The sequence below is a fragment of the Rhincodon typus genome, chromosome 16, assembly GCF_021869965.1.
Source record: "Rhincodon typus isolate 14 chromosome 16, sRhiTyp1.1, whole genome shotgun sequence".
Lineage (NCBI taxonomy): Eukaryota > Metazoa > Chordata > Chondrichthyes > Orectolobiformes > Rhincodontidae > Rhincodon > Rhincodon typus.
In genome coordinates, this window is record NC_063347.1 from 5,773,050 (window position 1) to 5,793,935 (window position 20,886).

Below are 20,886 nucleotides of genomic sequence, written 5' to 3' on the forward strand. Positions count from 1 at the left end.
GACAGAATTATTTCACAGGCCCTGAGGACTCGTGCTGCAAAAGCAACGATATTTCCTGAATTCACCAACTCATCAACTTGTATCTCAGCTGAGCACTGGGAATTGTTTGTTTGAAATGATTGGTTTTTTTTTCACAAAAAGTTCCTTTCTCTTATGTCCACGCATCATACAGAAACGTCGAAAAGTAGTTGCAAGATTTAGCCATTTGGCCTGTTGAGACTGCACTGTTATTTCATATGATCATGGCCAACCGTCTTCTTGAATCCTGCATCCAATCTGCCCAGCCCCGTCTGCATTTTGTATGTTTTAATGAGATGCCTCTTATTCTCCTAAACTCCGGGGAACGCAGTTGACCTAGTCTGCCCACGTCTAACAGCCCTGCCGTCCTAGGAATCAGTCTGGTGAACCCTCACTGGGTTAGCTGGATGGCAGACTTTTGCAATGCAGAATGATGCCAATGGCTCAGCTTCAATTTCTGCTCCTCCTCAACCTCTCCCCCTTGCCTGAGGCATGGTGACCCTCAGGTTAAACCACCATCCATTATCTCTCTCTATTGAGACAACAGCCCTATGGTCGGGTAAGACTTTGGCAATTTTACATTTACTCTGCGCAAGCGTACCTTTTTCCTAAGTTAGGAGATGAAAACTACACAAACCACTTACACCAGATGTGGTCTGCACAAGGTCTCACAAATCGTCCTGTTGGGTACCTCTAATGATGAAGAGAAGAGCTGCCATTGATATTGGTGAACATGTGATAAAGCTGGTGAGATGGACTCCATGGACCTGGAGGTGGTAACCCCTCGAGTTTCTACCTCCGTCTCTCGGACTAAGTGTGTATTGCCCTCTCAGTCTCTTGTGAAAGTCTTTCTGAGATTGGGGAACTCATAACCCTTCAGGATCTCAATGACTTGAATGGCTCAGTGATGCTGACACTCCACAGGGTTACTGAGAGCGTGCTACACTGTCTGAGATGGGTATGTTCGACCTGTTCAGGTGGGCATTGAAAACCCATGGTGTAACCCAGACAAGTGCAGACCATCTAGTGTCTGTGAGCCAGATAAGGATCAGCTCGGTGGTTATTCGGGCTGCTTGGAGGAGTTTGTTGTGTGTCAATTGGTTTCCACGTTCATGGGACAGTGGAACCTGGCTGCAAAACTCTTTAAGAATGTCCTGAGGACTAAAGAAAGTCTAAAGTTGCTATTCCGTTAAAACAAAATCCTGTGGATGAATCCTATCATAGGATCCCTACAGTATGGAAACATGCAATTTGAGCCCACACCAGCCCTCCAAAGATCATCCCACCGAGACTTACCCCCTGGCTGTATCCCTACACTACCCATGGTTAACCCATTTTTGGACTGTGGGAAGAAACCCACACAGACACAGGGCGAATATGCAAACTCCACACAGACAGTTGCCCAAGAGTGGAATTGAACCCACATCCATTGTGCTGTGAGGCAGCAGTGCTAACCACTGAGCCACCCCTGCTGGTTGCTGGAAACAAGCACAGAGAATTCTGGAGAAACACAGCCGGTCTGTGGAGAGAGCGAGAAACAGAATTAATGTTTGGAGTCTGGTACAACTCTTCTTCAGAGTTCTGCAGTAGGTCTGAAGAAAATTCATGCTAGACTCGTAACATTAACTCTGTTTCCCTTTCCACAAACGGTGTCATACCCTCTGAGTTTCTCCAGCATTCTCTGTGTCAGCTGTCCCTTCTTCATTGACGTTTGACCCACCAGAAAAGAGGAATGAAGAGATGGATTGAAGTGAGTGAAGTCTTGATGAAGCTAATGCTAAATGGAAAGTGTTTCAAACTGGGGATAGGACAGAAAGTAGGAAGGGGGGAGAAATGCCAGAGAGTTGTAAAAGTGAATTAAAGTCACTGTTGTCTTATCAGATCATAGGGCTGCTCCATCATTACAGAGAGATGACTGGTGTTGGTTTAACCTGAGGGTCACCATGCCTCAGGCGAGGGAGAGGTTATGAAGTAGATTCCTTCACGGGAACCTCAGCTGATTTGGGAATTGAACTCATGCTATTGGCATCAATCTGCATTGCAAACCAGGAATAGGCCAATCGGCCCCTCGAGCCTGCTCTGCTGTTCAACAGGAGCATGGCTGAACTGACATTCTTGAGGTCCACTTTCCCTGCAATTTCCTCATCACCTTTGATTCGCCTTGATGGTGCGAGGTGTAAGTGTCTCTATTTTTTTCCCTTCTTGCCTTGCAGATTAAGGTGGGAGGTCTGGAATTCTCGCCAGGCGTACTGCACATCTACTCAGACAGGCTTCTCACCATGCCAGCTGCGTTGGGCATTGGCGGAGGGGGTGCCCTCTTACTGCTCATTATCATCATTGTCCTCATCGCCTACAAGAGGAAGTCGCGGGATGCAGATCGCACTCTGAAGAGACTCCAGTTGCAAATGGACAACCTGGAGTCGCGTGTGGCTCTGGAATGCAAGGAAGGTAGGAGCTGAAATCGCCAATTCTATAGCGCGTGCAACCTCTCTGAACATTTCCTCTCTCTTCTCAGGGAGCAATTTCTTTTTAAGATGGGGAGTTCTGTCAGAATTACAGCTCAGAAACATGGCCAGCATGGTAGGCAGGCTGAGAGTGTTTTTGGAAGTGAGTACATGTTCTCTGGAATAAACAGCTAGCTTAATGGTAACCATGTCACCCACTGTCAACTGTCATATCCTGGTTCACTAATGTCCTTTAGGGAAGGAAATCTTCCATCCTCACCCGGTCTGGCCTACATGTGACTCCAGACACACAGCAATGCGGTTGACTATTGAACTGCCCTGTGAAATGACCAATAACACCATCAATTCAAAGACAATGAGGGATAGCATTCCTACACGGTGGGAGCAGGCCATTTGGCCCATCAAGTCCGCACTGACCCTCTGAAGGGCAGCCCACCTAGAACCACTCATCCCCCCCGACCCTATCCCCATAGCCCCATATTTCCCTGAACACTATGGGCAATTTAGCATGGCCAATCCACCTAAGCTACACATCTTTGTGACTGTGGGAGGAAACCAGAGCACCCGGAGGAAACCCACACGGACACGGGGAAGAATGTGCACACCCCGCATAGACAGTCGCCCGAGGGTGGAATCAAACCCGGGTCCCTGGCTCTGTGAGGCAGCAGGGCTAACCACTGAGTCACTGTGCTGCCTGGAAACACTCTAGACACTGCCAGAGAAGTTCACACCTCGTGTTTAGAAAGGATTGTGTGTGCCCTTCTTTGTGAAGGAGTGACAGATTTGTTCCATGGGGCCTAAAATCGACAACTATTCAGAATTGTGCTCAAGTCTTTGGGAATTCATCTCCTGGGCATGGTCAGCACTTAAAAATTCTGGGAGATAAAACACACAGGTGTTTTTTAAAAGGTATTATATTTTTATGCCGCTTTAACAGTTTTTCCTGTCGGTAAGAAAAACATGGAGAAGTGGGGAATGTGGATGTTTAACTGGGAATATCAGATCAGTCATGATCAAATGGCCTCATTCTGCCCCTATATCTTATAGTCTGATAAAGGCAGCTCCAGGCAGAAAGATGTGGGATGAAATCTCCAGTAACACATCCAACTGGAGTTTCAGAGATAGTAGGAACTGCAGATGCTGGAGAATCTGAGATAACAAGGTGTAGAGCTGGATGAACACAGCAGGCCAAGCAGCATCAGAGGAGCAGGAAAGCTGATGTTTCGGGCCTAGACCCTTCTTCAGAAATAGGGGAGGGGAAGGGGTTTCTGAAATAAATAGGGAGAGAGGGGGAGGCAGATAGAAGATGGATAGAGGAGAGGATAGGTGGAAAGGAGACAGACAGGTCAAAGAGGCGGGGATGGAGCCAGTAAAGGTGAGTGTAGGTGGGGAGGTAGGGAGGGGATAGGTCAGTCCAGGGAGCACGGACAGGTCAAGGGGGTGGGATGAGGTTAGTAGGTAGGAGATGGGGGTGGGGCTTGAGGTCGGAGGAGGGGATAGGTGGGAGGAAGAACAGGTTAGGAAGGTGGGGACAAGCTGGGCTGGTTTTGGGATACGGTAGGGGGAGGGGAGATTTTGAAGCTTGTGAAGTCCACATTGATGCCATTGGGCTGCAGGGTTCCCAAGCAGAATATGAGGTGCTGTTCCTGCAACCTTCGGGTGGCATCATTGTGGCACAGCAGGAGGCCCAAGATGGACATGTCGTCTGAGGAATGGGGGGGGGAGTTGAAATGGTTCGCGACTGGAGGGTGCAGTTGTTTAGTGCAAACCGAGCGTAGGTGTTCTGCAAAGCGGTCCCCAAGCCTTCACTTGGTTTCCCCGATGTAGAGGAGGCCACAACGGGAACAGCGGATACATTTTTCCACATTAGTCTTCTTGGGGCCTGGGATGGGGGTGAGGGGGGAGGTGTAGGGGCAGGTGTTGCACTTCCTGCGGTTGCAGGGTAAAGTGCCGGGTGAGGTGGGGCTGGAGGGGAGTGTGGAGCGGACAAGGGAGTCACGGAGAGAGTGGTCCCTCCGGAAAGCAGGTAAGGGTGGGGAGGGAAAAAAAGCTTTGGTGGTGGGGTCAGATTGCAGATGGCGGAAGTGTCGGAGGATGATGTGTTGGATCCGGAGGTTGGTGGGGTGGTACATGAGGATGAGTGGGATTCTGTTTTGGTTGTTATTGCGGGGAGGGGGTGTGAGGGATGAGTTGTGGGAAATGCAGGAGACACAATCGAGGGCGTTCTTGACCACTGAAGGGGGGAAGTTGCGGTCCTTGAAAAACGAGGACATCTGACATGTTCGCGAGTGGAATGCCTCATCTTGGGAGCAGATGCAGCGGAGGTGAAGGAATTGGGAATAGGGGATGGCATTTTTGCAGGAAGGTGGGTGGGAGGAGGTGTATTCTCGGTAGCTGTGGGAGTCGGTGTGCTTGAAATGGATATCGGTTTCCAGGTGGTTGCCAGAGATGGAAATAGAGAGGTCCAGGAAGGAGAGGGAGGTATCAGAGATGGTCCAGGTGGACTTAAGGTTGGGGTGGAAGGTGTTGGTGAAGTGGATGAACTGTTCGAGCTCCTCGTGGGAGCACGAGGCGGTGCCGATACAGTCATCAATGTAATGGAGGAAGAGGTGGGGTTTAGGGCCAGTGTAGGTACAGAAGAAGGATTGTTCCATTAACCTACAAAGAGGCAGGCATAGCTTGGGCCTATGCGGGTACCCATGGCCACCCCCTTTGTCTGTAGGAAGTGGGAGGAATTGAAAGAGAAGTTGTTGAGGGTGAGGACGAGTTCGGCGAAGCGGATGAGGGTGTCAGTGGAGGGGGACTGGGCGGGCCTGCGGGACAGGAAGAAGCGGAGGGCCTTTAGGCCATCTGCATGGGGAATGCAGGTGTAGAGGGACTGGACGTCCATGGTAAAGATGAGGTGTTGGAATTGGAAGTCTTGGAGGAGGTGGAGGGCATGGGTGGTGTCACGGACATAGGTAGGGAGTTCCTGGACCAAGGGGGAGAAAATGGAGTCCAGATAGGTGGAGATAAGTTCGGTGGGGCAGGAGCAGGCGGAGACAATGGGTCGACCAGGGCAGTCAGGTTTGTGGATTTTGGGAAGGAGATGGAAGCGGGCGGTGTGGGGTTGGGGAACGATGAGGTTGAGGCTGTGGGTGGGAGGTCACCTGAGGTGATGAGGTTGTGGATGGTTTGGGAGATGATGGTTTGGTGGTCGGGGGTGGGGTCATGAGCAAAGGGCAGTCGGAGGAGGTGTCGGAGAGTTGGCGTCTGGCCTCGGCGATGTAGAGGTCAGTACGCCATACTACAACTGCGCCTCCCTTGTTCATGGGTTTTATGGTGAGGTTAGGGTTGGAGCGGAGGGCTGCAAGTTCCGTAGGGGAGAGGTTGGAGTGGGGGAGAGGTTGGAGTGGGTGAGAGGGGTGGAGAGGTTGAGGCGATTGATGTCACGACGGCAGTTGGAGATGAAGAGGTTGAGGGAGGGTAGCAGGCCTTGGGGTGGTGTCCAGAGGGAGGGGGTGTGTTGGAGGCAGGAGAAGGGATCAGTAGAGGGAGGGTTAGGCTCACGATTAGGCAAACTCCAACTGGAGTTTGTAACCTTGTATGGCCCACATCCAAATTTAAACTCATTTAGAATTCTGCTGCCCATACCCTAACTCACACCCAGTCCCCTGGTGATCCTGAGGACACTCAGAGAATAGTACCTGTTTTGGGGGACACTGGAATTAGGGGGCACAATTTAAGAATTGACAGTATAATTAGGAGCAGAAGTCGGCCATTCAGCCCATTGAGTTTGCTCTGTCATTCACTGAGATCATGGCTGCTCTGATAACCCTCAACACCACTTTCCTGCCTTTTCCCCATGACCCTTACTGATTAAGAATCTGTCTCTCTCAGCCTTGAATATACTTAATGACCCAGCCTCGACAGCCCTCTGTGGTAAAGAATTTTACAGATTCACTCCTGTTTGAAAGAAGAAATTCCTCCTCATTTCTGTCTTAAATGTGCGACCTCTCATTCTGAGATTATTCCCTGTGTCTCTAGACTCTCCCACAAGGGGAAACATCTTTCTGCATCTACCCTACCATGCTCCTTAAGAGTCTTAAACAGAAACTATGTGTGTTCTGAGGAAGAGTCACTGGACTTGAAACATTAACTCTGCTTTCTATCCACAGATGCTGCTAGACCTGCTGAGCTTTTCCAGCAATTTTTGTTTTTGCTCCTAAGTATCATATATGTTTCTGTAAAGTCACCTCTCATTCTTCTAAACTCTGAGTACAGGCCCAATTGACTTAACTTCTCCTCATGTGAAGCGGCCTCCCTTTTAACACGGAGGTGATGAGAATTTTTTCTCCTGTGAGTGTTTTAGTCTGTGAAATCTTTTCCCCTGAAGTAATTGAGGCTGGGTCAGAACTTATTCAAGGCAGAATTCAGTAGATTTCCCATAGACAAGGGAATTGAAAGCTGTGGTGGGGTGGGAGGGGAGGAAAGCGGGGTCTGCCTGATGGAAGAGGTTGAAAGAGAGTATAACCGGGGTGGGGAGGGGTCTTTGATTATGTTGGTTGCTTTCCTGAGGTAGCAGGAAGTACAGATGGAGTCAATGGATGGAAGGCTGGTTTGTGTGATGGAGTGGGCTGTGTTCACAACTCTCTGTAGTTTCTTATGGTCCTGGGCATAGCAGTTGCCATACCACACTGTGATGCATCCAGATAGAATGCTTTCTGTTGTGTAGCCATAAAAATTGATAAGAGTCCTTGTGGACATGCTAATTTCCTTAGCCTCCTGAGGAAGTAGAGACGTTGGTGCGCTCTCTTCACTGTAGCGATGGACCAGGACAAATTGTTGGTGATCATCAGTCCCAGGAACTTGCATCATCCCTTATGTACAAGGAAGGCTGTTTTATCTCTTAGTCGAGTAATTTTGTAAAGTTGTTTTAAAGTGTTTTGTTTAGATTTAAGAGTGTATCTGTGAAACACTTTGTAGGATGTCTTACGCTTTTGTATAAAGGATGCGTTGGTGTTGGGGGAACGTATGAGAAAGGGCTTGTGCCACAGACCTGGGGCGGCACGGTGGCTCAGTGGTTAGCAATGCTGCCTCACAGCATCAGGGACCCGGGTTTGATCCCACCCTCGGGCGACTGTCTGTGTGGAGTTTGCATATTCTCCCCGTATCTGTGTGGGTTTCCTCTGGGTGCTCCGGTTTCCTCCCACAGTCCAAAGATGTGCAGGATAGGGGAATTGGCCATGGGAAATGCAGGGTGATAGGGTGGGTCTGGGCAGAATGCCCTTTGTTGGGGGGATTGGTGTGGATGTGATGGGCTGAATGGCCTGCTTCCGCACTGTAGGGATTCTATGATTCATATGCAGAGAGCTGATAAGTGCTGGAACTCATTACTTACAAGGTTGGGTGAAGTGATGACGATGAAATAGGATGGGCACTTGAGGGAAATAAAACTTCCAGGGATAGAGATGGAATTGATTGGAATTTGCTGCAGAAAGCTAGCATGGGCCTGTAGCTCTGAATGGTCTCCTTTTGTGCTGTAATGAATGTTCCTTTCTTAATCCTTCCACTTCAGGGCCCAGTCACTGGTGTGCCGGGGAGACTCAGTGACCGGCTACAGATAACAAGCAATTAGGATTTGTCCCTCAGTTTGAACTATGGGAGATCGACACGTCTGCATGTTATTTAACAAGGACCGCGTAGCCCTGAACGCACCAGAGAGCTTCATTAGGTGCTTGTTCTGAGACATTCTATCCACATATTCTGTCATTTCCCTTTTCAAAACTATTATTAACAAGCTGCCAACAAAGAGGAACATAAGCCTTACAATACACCTCAGGAATGGTGTTTAGGGAAGGACAGGGGATTTTTTATTCAGTGTTAGCTGGTAAGGCTAACATCACTGCTTGCTGCAAGTATAAGTGCATTTTCATTTGGAGTTTAGTAAACTGAGGTCGTTTAGCTCAGTTGACTGGATGGCTAATGCAGAGTGATGCTAACAGAGTGGGTTCAACTCCTGCATCAGCTGAGGTTACCACAAAAAACTCTTTCCTTCTCAACCTCTCCCCTTGCCTGAGATGTGGTGACCCTCAGAATAAACCATCTCTCTCTATTAGGGGATAGTAGGACTATCAAGACCTTACAAGGTGTGTAAGATCTGTGGCAGAAGGTTCAATAATGAGAGGGTACAGATCTAAGACATTAGGCTGGAGTGGAAGTGTTTCCTGTAGGAGCAGGAATACACCTTTCAGCCCATCTAGCTTGCTGTGCCATTCTAGATCAAGTCTGATCACCGAGCTCAATGCCATATTCCTGCACTGTCCCAAATCCCTCAAAGTCATTAGTAACTAGAAATCTATCAGTGAGTGGCCATCTGCAGTATGCAGCTGTAAAAACTGGTGAAAAACCGATTTAACAATAACTTTGAGCTGCTCAGAGGGGAAAAGTTAGGGGGAGGGGTGCAACAGGGAGAAAGCTGGGTTATAAGTGGATGGCACTTTGAAAGAGGACCTGATGGGCTGAACAGCCTCCCTCAGTGTTGTATCATTCTGTAATCCTCTTGACATTCCAAACTGCGTACCCTTCAAACGGATATTCCTGTGGGATTGTTATCTGATACATTCCATCTTTTCTTTAACTGCATCCCCCCACCCCCCTACTCCAAACCCTCCTTTTGCGATGGATTCTCTTCTGGTTGAGGGATAGGCTGTGGCCTCCTTTGTTTTTAATTGGTGGCCGGAAATGAAAATTATGCTCTGCGCTGCAAATGGGGAGAATTCTATCTTTCTTTCTGAAAGTGTGCAATCTATATTCGTAACCATGCCACGGGAGGCCACTTCGCTGATGCTTTGACCTGCGTTCAATGTCACGTCTGTGCCTCAGAATTTGTAAAAACCTTTCACAATACGGCCATGAGAGTCAGCATGCTCTTGCATTGCTTCCTGACATTTCATGACTTACCGACGATGGCTCGGATAACTGAAGCTTTGCTTATGGTTATTTCCAAAGAAAATAACAGACAACACATGAGGTACTCTGGTCCCTGATTTAACATAGAGATCTTGCTCTATCTCTCTCTGTATTCCTCCCTCTCTCTCCCTCGCCATCACGCTCTCTCTATCACTCCATTTACGTCTCAATCTCTGTCTATCTCCCTGTCTGTTTTTCTCTCTCTATCTCTCTCTCTCTATCTGTATCTATCTCTGTCTCTCTTGTTCCCTCTCTATCACACGGAAAGTCAGGAAGGCTCATTTAATGTGCTGGTGCAGATACATTGGACCAAATGACCTCCTTCTGTACCATGGCCCTTCTGTGATTCTGTCTATGGTGTTAAAATGTGGCGTTGTTAATACTTCGTGCATTTTTCTTTTCATTGCTCTGCCTTTCATCATGGATCCTGAAAGATCTGCCAACAACCATCCTGATCACAGCTCAGGCCTGAGCTAGAGACGGTGGGCACTAGACTTCAGGCAGAATGTCGTCTTGTGTGCAGCGCAGGCTTATTAGAACTAGAGCAAGGATGAGGGGTTTCCACTCCCTGGAGAGAATGGAGAAGCCGAGAATGTTCCCGTTAGAGTAGCGAAAGATGAGGAGGAGATTTAATAAAACTGTTTAAAATTCCAAGGGGCTTTGAGAGAGCATTTAGGAGGAACTGTTTCCAATGACAAGAGGGTCAGTAACCTGAGGATGGAGATATAAGAACAGTATCAGAAGACAGAGATAACAAGGTGTAGAGCTGGATGAACACAGCAGGTCAGGCAACATCAGAGGAGCAGGAAAGCTGACATTTCGGGTATGTACCCTTCTTCAGAAATTTCCCGACCCGAAACGTCAGCTTTCCTGCTCCTCTGATGCTACCTGGCCTGACGTGTTCCTCCAGCTCCACACCTTGTTATCTCAGACTCCAGCATCGGCAGTTCCTACTATCTCTCAGTGTCAGAAGACGACAGGTTAATTATCTTTACATATTGCAAGTTGTTGTAAGCTAGATTGTGGTACCTACTGGGGCAGTGGGGGCCGACTTAGTGGTAACTTCCATCAAGGGAATTGGATGTATCCTGGAAGTGGGAAAACATTGCAGGACAGCGGGCAAAGAACAGAGAGAGGGTTGGGTTAGTGTGCGTTAGCAGTGGGTCTCCTAATCAGATGTTTCTCTCAAAGGGCTAGCATTGGCATATAGGGCTGAATGGTGATTGCCAAGGTGGTATGATTCTGTCTCACGGTGCTTTCTCTGCCTTCCAGCATTTGCTGAACTGCAGACCGATATCCACGAGCTGACCAGTGACCTGGATGGTGCCGGGATCCCGTTCCTCGACTACCGAACCTACGCCATGAGGGTCCTCTTCCCGGGGATAGAGGATCACCCAGTCCTCAAGGAGATGGAGGTATCAGACCCCACCCTGCTGACTTCTGGAACAATTGGGGCACTGCATTCTGTCCCAGGACCTGCAAACGTGACGCCACACCTCGCCGCGCTCACCCTCCCCTGCCCCAAACCCACCTTCCACTCAGAATCAATATCACCTCTCCAGCTTCCTTTAATCATGACTGACTCCTAACCCATGGGATTAGTCCCTTTGTCTGGGTTTCAGTGAGAAGCTTAGTTGTATTCATTCACGGGATGTGGGCGTCGCTGGTTGGCCAGCATTTATTGCCCGTCCCTAGTTGCCCCTTCAGAAGGTGAGGGTGAGCTGCCTTCTTGAACCACTGCAGTCCATGTGCTGTAAGTTGAGCCACAATGCCCTAAGGGAGGGAATTCCAGGATTTTGACCCAGTGACAGTGAAGGAACGGTGATATATTTCTGAATCAGGATGGTGAGTGGCTTGGAGGGGAACTTGCAGGGGGTGGTGTTCCCATGTATCCGCTGCCCTTGTCCTTCTAGATGGGTTTGGAAGGTGCTCTCTAAGGAGACTTGGTGAATTAATGCATTGCATTTTGTAGTGATCATCATAACAATAAAAAAAGTTTCAGTGACAGATCCTTCCTTGAGCATTTAAGCCCTCCCTCAAGCTTTGTGTAGTGCGTGTGATGTGTGTAAAAGTTTCAAGCCCACCAATGAAGTTGTTGGAGTTATAGTAAAGCGATCACTCATCCACTGGCTGCATTTGCTCAGATGTTTTTCACCCAAAATGTGGAACATTTTCCCACAAGAAAAGAAAAAGACATCACCTCAAATCATCATTTTAAATCCGGGATTGATAAATTTTGGTACGAAAGGGTGCAGCACCATTGTCTCATTAAATGGTAGAACAGCCCTAGGTGGCTGAATGGCCTCCTTTCAACATGAGAGCTCCCTGGGATAATAGGACGTTGGTTGGCTAGATGACGGGTTTGTGATACAGGGTGCTGCCAACAGCATGGGTTCAATTCCCACATCAGCTGAGTTTACCATGAAGGACCCTCCTTCTCAACCTTTCCCCTCGCCTGAGGGATGGTGACCCTCAGGTTATGCCACTGTTAGTTATCTCTCTCTAATGAGAGAGCAGCCCTATGGTCTCCTGGGGCTACAGCTACTCACCACTACAGTCATTGCTGAGAGGCTGCTTCCCCCTGTTGGAGAGGCTGGAAATAGCAGGAACAGTCCAGGAGCCGAGATAACAAGGTGCAGGGCTGGATGAACACAGCAGGCTAAGCAGCATCATAGGAGCAGGGAGGGTTGAGGCCCGAAACGTCAGCTTTCCTGCTCCTATGATGCTGCTTGGCCTGCTGTGTTCATCCAGCTCTGCACCTTGTTATCTCAGATTCTCCAGCATCTGCAGTTCCTACTATCTCCGACACAGTGCAGGAGCCAGCCATTTTGGATTGAGATGAAGAGATAATTCTTCATTCAAATAACCATGAATCTTTGTAATTCTTCATCCCAAAGGGCTGTGGATGCTCAGTCTTTAAGTATAATCAAGGCTGGGATGAACAGATCCTTGAACTCTGCACTGATTTCCATTGGGGAAGGCAGTAGAACATAGAACATAGAACAGTACAGCACAGTACAGGCCCTTCGGCCCACGATGTTGTGCTTACCTATTATCCTAATCTAAGATCAAACTACCCTGCATACCCTACATTTTACTATCATAAAAAATGATAGTAAATTGTATCTGCCATCCTTACCTGGTCTGGACTACACATGACTCTAGACCCTGAATGATGTGGTTGACTCTCAACTGCCCACTGGGAAATTAAAGATTAAATACTGGCCTGCCCAGTGACATCAACATCGTGTGAATGAATTAAAAAAAAGGATCCACAGCTGCCAGAGGAAGTGGTGGAGGCGGGTACAATTACAACATGTAAAAGACATTTGGACAGGTACGTGGATGGGAAATGTTTTGAGGGATATGGGCCAACTGTAGGCAAATGGAACTAGTTCAGTTTAAGAAACCCGGTAAGCATGGGCAAGATGGGCCGAAGGGTCTGTTTCTGTGCTCCATGACTCTATGCCTCAATGGGGTTGACTCTTACCTGCCCTCTGAAATGGCCCTAGCAAACCACTCTGTTGTATCTCCAGCTCCTTAGGGCAGCCGCAATGGGCAATAGATACTTACCCTACAAATGAAGCTTTCTGCTTGGAAGGGCATGTTCACCCGTGCCCCAACCAATTCAGGACATTGACGGTTCTACCCTTTTCTTTTCCCAGGTCACGGCGAACGTGGAGAAGGCCCTCACTCTGTTTGGTCAGCTGCTCAACAAGAAGGTCTTCCTGTTGACCTTCATCCGCACCCTGGAGGCTCAGCGAAGCTTCTCGATGCGTGACCGGGGCAATGTGGCCTCCCTGATTATGACCGCCCTCCAAGGCGAGATGGAGTACGCCACTGGTGTCCTCAAGCAGCTCCTCTCGGACCTGATAGAGAAGAACCTGGAGAGTAAAAACCACCCGAAACTGCTGCTGAGGAGGTGAGTCTGAGGAGGACATCCAGGAGAAATGGATGCCACCCCCAACTCTCCAATAGCCATTAAACATGGTGACATGAATAACCCCCCCCCGCCTTATCATCTGATTGATTCCAGCAAAATGTCGGTGTGGTGTCTGGGGTGGAGTGGGGGGGGACCCATGCCAGATTTTGGATAATTTCAGGTTTGAGTTTGGGCAGTTCGAACTGTGAGCAGTGCAGGTCAAGATGGTTATGTGGCATCAAGGATGGCAGACTAGAGTCGTGGATGATTGGGTACCTAGTCAGGAGCCAACTCAGTACCTAGCCCAGGCAAGTCCATTGGACCATGAGACCACAAGAAATAGGAACAGGAGCAGGCCGTTCGGCCCCTTGCGTCTGCTCCACCTTTCAATAGGATCATGGCTGATCCGACATTCCTCACATCCACTTTCCAGCCCTTTCCCCTTGGTTCCCCGACTGATCAAGAATCCATCTCAGCCTTAAATATACGCAAGGACTCTGCCCCCACAGCTCTGAGGCAAGGAGTTCCAAAGGCTCTCAATCTTCTGAGAGAAAAGAAGTCAAAATCTTTAAGGATTTTACTTCATGAAGGAAAGTCATGGACAATGTCTGGTATCTGAGCTAACTGGATATGAGGCATCCTACCCCTAGTGCCATGTTTCTTCACTGTGGGAGGAACATCATTTAGTGGCAAGCCCAGCTTCCAGAGCACAACTTCAGCTTGACTTGCAAATTGAAAGGTTTTGCTATGTTTTTTGAATTTTCCTTGAGTACTCTGTTCACTTCTGGGCAATGGAACTCAGGAGGGCTGTACTGGCCTTGGAGAGGCTTTCGAAATGCATTAGAATGGCCCTGGGCTGGACGGGGTTTAAATTATGCAGACAGGTTTCCGAGACTAAACATGTACTCCCTTGGGTTCAGGAGGTCGAGAGACATGAAATTGTTTGAAGGTGAAAAGGATTTGGTGGGGAAGGTATGGAGAAATGATCTCTCCTGGTGGGCAGTCAAGAGTTAGGAGATATTCTTGATAGGTTTTAGGGAATTCATAAAACGTGCAAATGGGGTCAGTTGAAATAGCGAAGGATGAAATTTTGTTGGCAAGGCTACTGTAGGATAGGGAGCAAAGGCCGTACAATGGAGTTGAGGTGCAGATCAGATTATGCAATTGAACGGTCAAGCAAGCCCAAGGGGCCGAATGGCCTGCTCCTCAGTGAGGTTACCAACTGCAGAGGGCAAACTGAGAGCAATGCAGGGATAAAATAGTAATTGAAGCCTAACAGTGATTTCATTTTTGAAGTGATTCCTTTATTGACACTTCTATTTGCTGGAACAGGGTCAGTGCTTCATGAGGCAGGTAGGTGGTAGGGTCTGTGACAAACCAAGGGAGGGAAACAGGCTCCAAGGTGAAGGCATTCAGTTGTTGTGTTGATCCATGAAACGTCTCAATAATTTCAGCCTGCTGCCCCAGAGGGCAGGGGCAGGAACCAAGGAATGGACCGGAGAATAATTCTCCCACTTGACTTTACTGGGTCCCTGTTAACAAGCAACATTGCTTTCCTGTCCATTTTCCCAGGGCAAGATGGCGGTGCAGTGGGAATACCGCTGGACTGCCAACTCCAAGGCCGAGGCTGGTGATCTGAGAGAGAGTCAGAATATCCTTTATTGTCACGTGTACTCCCTGGTAGGGGTACAGCGAAAAGTTTTTACGATGTCTGCTTCTTATGGCGCCATCTTAGGTACAAGTCCCGACCTACAAATCTTGGATACAAAACAGGAATGAGAGGTAGCTGCATTACACCACCGGACCCGAAACGTTAACTCTGATTCCTCTCTTCACAGATGCTGGCAGACCTGCTGAGCTTTTCCAGCAACTCCTGTTTTCGTTCCTGATTAACAGCTTCCGTAGTTCTTTCGGTTTTACCTTAAGTAGTTGCATTACTTTCCAGAGTTTAAAAAAGTAAGTTAAAATTAAGACCTCATAAAAAGATTGACATTACAGCCAGGTTTAAACAAAACACATTCACATAAACATTACATTGTAGCAGCTCAGTGCAGGACCTCAGAACATGGTCTGACCACCCGGGCCAAACCCCAGTCCAACTGCTCTGATCCAAACCTCCAGCCTACTCCATACTGGCACTAAAGTGCTCCAGGATATGTTCCAGAACAACTTCACCCACACCCAAGGAACGCTGACTTTGCACTGCTCTGGGACTCACTGCCCACACACTGCTCCGGGACTCACTGCTCACACACTGCTCCGGGCCTCACTGCCCGCACACTGCTCCGGGACTCACTGCCCGCACACTGCTCCGGGACTCACTGCCCGCACACTGCTCCAGGACTCACTGCCCGCACGCTGCGCTCCGGGACTCACTGCCCGCACACTGCTCCGGGACTCACTGCCCACACACTGCTCCGGGACTCACTGCCCGCACACTGCTCCGGGACTCACTGCCCTCACACTGCTCCGGGACTCACTGCCCACGCTCTGCTCCGGGACTCACTGCCCACACACTGCTCCGGGACTCATTGCCAGCGCCTGCAGCTGCTCCAGGATTCGCCTCCAGTGCTAATGGGAGAGGAAAATAGAGAAAAAAAAGAAAAAGGAAGAAAAAGAACAGGTGGAGCAGAGGAGCTCTTACTCTTCCACCATCTTACCATATAATACTGGGTTTGTGAGTTCAAATCCCACTGTGCCCTCAGTTAATTAATTTAGTTTTGATAGTGATTGTGAAACACTCAGCTATCGTGGTAAGGACAAAACCTTGTTTACTTCTGCCAGAGAATGTGTCACCCTGGCCCACAAGTAACTCCAGACCCATGGTAAGGATGTTGACGCTTAACTGCTCTGGCCGGGTGAGATGCTTGATTCAAGGGCAATTTGAGATGGGCAAAAGTATTGCCAGTGAGGCTGACATCCCAGCGAAAGAATGAAAGATTGTGATGCAGTGGTACAGCGCCAACCTCAGAGCTAGGAGGCCCATGCTCAGGTCTGGCCAGCTCCAGAGTTGTGCAATAACATTTCTGAAGAGTTGACAATATAAAAACAAAACAAGAGAGCTGAGTTCTTATGGGTGGTCACCTCGGGGCCTGGCATGTGTTACCTCCTCCTCGATCTCCATTGCAGTTCAATCCCCTCCCTCTTTTCCTACCCTTCCTCCAGTTTCTCTTGTTGCTGCGCTGCCCCCAGTTATGCATTTCCTGTTAATTGTTACAGTTTCATTCTGGTACTCAGTTATCTTGGGTGGCTGATTTTCGAACAAGAAAGAGCTAACTTTCTTTTGGGTGTTTGGTGGTGCGTTTCCCAAGACAAATGATAAAGAGCCGCGTTCTTTTGTAATTTGATTAGATTAGAAAATTGTTAAATTGGCACTGGGTCTAGGCCTGTACCAAGAGTGGGATTGACCATACTGGGTAGGGATGGCAGTAAAGGAGGCAGGTGGATGGAATTGGGATAATTGAATGATGCTATTGGCCCTCTTGTGGCACAGTGGTAGTTTCCTTACCCTGGACCACAAGGCCTGGGTTCAAGTCCCAGCTGCCCCAGAGGTGTGTAACAACATCTCTGAACAGGTTGATTAGGAAAAAGAGGTTAATAACAAAAAAGGATTGAACAGGCTTAACAGCCTCCTTTAATGCATTTGCAAAGAGATGAAGATGCAGTGCACCATCAGTTGGAATATGATAAATAAAACATTCCGCACTAACAGAACATGAACATTTCCATTCCTGTAAATGTGAACAGTCTTGGCAGGAGCTTGGTGCTGGCTGCGTTTAAACGTCAGCCTGCTTTCACTTGTGATTCTCATCGTCAACCTCACAGGCTCCTTGTACGAAGATGTGAAGCATTAACTCACTCTGGAACTCATTAATGTACAATCCCAAGACACCTCATTTGCAGCAACTGCGGTACTCAGATGTGTAAGCATGTCCTCCAGGGCCTAAGAGAGGAAAGGTTGCAGCTGAGTAGGGCAACCAACTTGTACGTAGAATGTCAGTGTAGAAGCAGTAGGAAGGTTGGCTATTTTCTTATTGTCTAAGATGGCAGATGTGGAATAAATTGGGGGGAAATGATTGGGAAAAATCGACTGGCAAACTCCCAAAGTGGCTTCTGCTCAGGAAAAGCTTTCAACTTATTCCACCCCTTCATCCATCCAAAATTGTAGCTGTACAGTCAGAGTCATAGTCACAGAGCCATACAGCACGGAAACAGACCCTTCGGTCCAACCAGTTCATGCCGACCATAATCCCAAACTAAACTAGTCCTACCTGCCTGCGCTTGGCCCATATTCCTCCAAACATTTCTTACTCATGTACTTATCCAAATGTCCTTTAACTGTTGTACCTGTACCCACAGAGGAAAGTGATGGCCTAGTGGTATTGTCACTGGACCAGTTGACTCAGATAATGTTCTGGGGATTTGGGTTCAAATGCCTCCATGGCAGATGGTGGAATTTGAATTCAATAAATATTTGGAGTCAAGAGTCTAAAGAGTCAGGGGAAAAAAAAAACATCTGGTTCACTAACGCCCTTTAGGGAAGGAAACTGCCATCCTTACCTGGTCTGGCCTACATGTGACTCCAGACCTCATTCTGGGAATGAATAAAGGAAAAATAAAAACATCCACCACTTCCTCTGGAAGTTCAGTCAACATATGAACCACTCTCTGCTTAAAACAATCGCCCTGTATGTCTTTTTTAAATCTTTCTCCTCTCACTTTAGAAATATGCCTAGTCTTGAAATCTCCTACCCCAGGGAAAAGACACCTGCCATACATCTTGTATATACCCCTCATTATTTTATAAACCTCTATAAACCTCAGCCTCCTTCACTCAGGTGAAAAAAGTCCCAGCCTAATCAGCCTCTCCTTATAACTCAAACCCTCCATTCCTGGCAACATCCTGGTAAATCATTTCTGAACCTTCTCCAGCTCAATGATATCCTTCCTATAACAGTCCTTCCACTTTAGTTTTGTAACATCCATCTGGACCAGAGTATGGCAGGGAGGTTCAGCATACACAAAGTCTCCATAAATACTATGTTTAAGCACACTTTCTTTTTACAGATGGTCAGTTTCCTCCTTTATTCTGTAATGGGATGTGGGTGTCGCTAGCAAGGCCAACATTTGTTGCCCATCCCTAGTATCCCTTGAACTGAGTCTTTTGCTACCTCATTTCAGAGGGCAGTTAAGAGTCAGCCACATTGCTGTGGGTCTGGAGTCACATGTAGGCCAGACCAGGTAAGGATGGATAGATTTCCTTCCCTAAAGGTCATTGGTGAACTGGACGGGTTTTTACAAATCTGGATGATCTCCATTACTAAGACTAATGTATTTCTTTTTGATTCTGTCAGTTAATACTGCAGGATCCAGTGTCTTGTGAATATACATCAGACTGATCATTCCAAAATGTTGTTACATTCAATTGCTGATTGCTATATTTGACTGTTCCAAAATATTAGATACATCCGGTGTTGTTGAGGAACAAGGGTAAAGATTTTTGCAACGTCTTCAGGAGGCCACTCAAACAGTTCAGGGGTCAGTTCCAGGTTTACAGTTGGCTGGAGTTAGAAACAGAGTGCATGCAGAAAGGAATTGTTCAGTGGGTACCGCTGAGAACGTGACTGAGGGACATTGGCTTTGTGCAAACAGAACTCAAGGAGATGTCCAACAAGTTTGTTGTCAGCTCAATGTTGGAGTCAGGGCTCAAAGTAAATTCTGGAAGATGTGAGGGCTCACTGTGTTTCATTAATGGTTGAGTACAGCTGTGGGTGAGGGTGAAAAAGCTCCATGAATTGTATTTGCATTGTGCGACTGAGCAAGATTAGAGCGCAGCAAACAAATGCAGGGACATTTGAGATTTCATGAAGCTCACTGCTTACGAAACGTTGAAGTTGTGCCTGTAAGAGTGAAGGTCCCAGAATTCATTGGATTCTTGTCCCTGAAAAGGAGGATGAAGCACCAGACAGTGAGCAGTCACTGAGGGAACCCATGATGGGGTGGCATTTCTGAGGGAGCTTCAAGGCCAGATCATTAAAAATGAAGAGCTGTGTGAAGTTCTACTGAGATTTGGTTGACACACAGTGCCACCAACATTTGTTGGGGAGGGCAGAGGCAGAAATTGCTAAGATATTGGTGGGAAATGGCCTCATTGCATTTGCTATTGGATGTGGCCTGTGGAATGTTTGACCATTATTTCTCTGTTAGCCATATTTGCCTCATGTTAAGTTTAGGATAAAGTCATAGAGATGTGCAACATGGAAATAAACCCTTCAGCCCAACACATCCATGTCGACCAGATATCCTAAATTCATCTAGTCCCATTTGCCAGCATTTGGCCCATATCCCTCTAAACCCTTCCTATTCATGTACCCATCCAGATGCCTTTAAAATGCTGTAATTGTACCAGCCTCCACCACTTCCTCTGGCAGCTCATTCCATACTTGCACCACGCTCTGTGTGAAAAAGTTGCCCCTTAGGTCCCTTTTAAATTTTTCCCCTCTCACTTTAAACCTAAGCCCCCTAGTTTTGGACTCCCCCATTCCAGGGAAAATACCACGTCTGTTCACCCTATCCATGCTCACCCCTCAGCCTCTGACGCTCCAGAGAATATAACCCCAGTCTAATCAGCCTTTCGCTAGAGCACAAACCCTCCAACCCTGACAATATCCTTATAAATCTTTTCTGAACCCTTTCAAATTCCATGATATTTTTTCTATCGCTGGGATATTAGAATATATCCGATATCTCTATTTGCAAAATCTAATTTTATTTGAATAATCTTTACCTGTTTGAGTGGATTTTAGTATTAATGAATTCAAGACTTTGTTGAGTTAGAAATCTGACTGACTTGTTCCCAAGAGTTGGCCATGTCATTCTGGTTAGACTTTAAATTTGCTCTGATTAATAAAGGAATGGGAGTAGAAAACGATCACTTCCCGTCCCTTCCCAATCTCAGTTGTAGCACGGACTTTACATTCCAGGTTTATTACTGAAGTTAAATTCTGCTAGCTGACATGAATTATTAATCCAGTGACATAACCGCTATTACCTTTCCTTCAGTTTGACCAGTTTATCTTCTCCCACTTATCCCAGTCCTTTCTTTCTTCAAAATTAATTGAGTCGTCTTGTTCAGCTCTTTATTCTGTTTCTCTCACTTTTCGTTATAGCTACGTGTGATCGAGGCGTTGCTTTGATTTTAAAATTCTCGTCCTCCTCTTCGTACACCTTATCACCCGGCTGTAATCTTCAGCCTATGAACTACCCGAATGGTACAAACCATCCACTTTCTGCCAATCCTGGCCTCTTGCGCATCCACGATTTTCAACATTCCACCATTGGCACCCATGTCTTCGACTGCATTGGCGCAGGTTCGGAGGTTCCGTCCCTAAATCTCTCTCTGGCCTGTAAGATAGTCCCAGCTTAATCAGTTGCACATCACCGTGGGGTGGCACGGTGGCTCAGTGGTTAGCACTGCAGCCTCACAGCTCCAGGGACCCGGGTTTGATTCCAGCCTCGGGCGACTGTCTG

The 20,886-nt window shown here is 47.7% G+C and overlaps 1 protein-coding gene across 1 annotated transcript in view; it reads left to right on the forward strand.

Annotated features, from left to right (window-relative positions):
• LOC109922963 (plexin-A1-like) overlaps positions 1–20,886 on the forward strand; it is a 545,204-nt gene that overhangs the window by 490,999 nt on the left and 33,319 nt on the right. Inside the window, exons 20-22 of the mRNA XM_048606674.1 lie at positions 2,232–2,466; positions 10,707–10,849; positions 13,100–13,356. Of these exons, the coding sequence (XP_048462631.1) occupies positions 2,232–2,466; positions 10,707–10,849; positions 13,100–13,356 (635 nt within the window). The remainder of the gene's footprint in view (positions 1–2,231; positions 2,467–10,706; positions 10,850–13,099; positions 13,357–20,886) is intronic.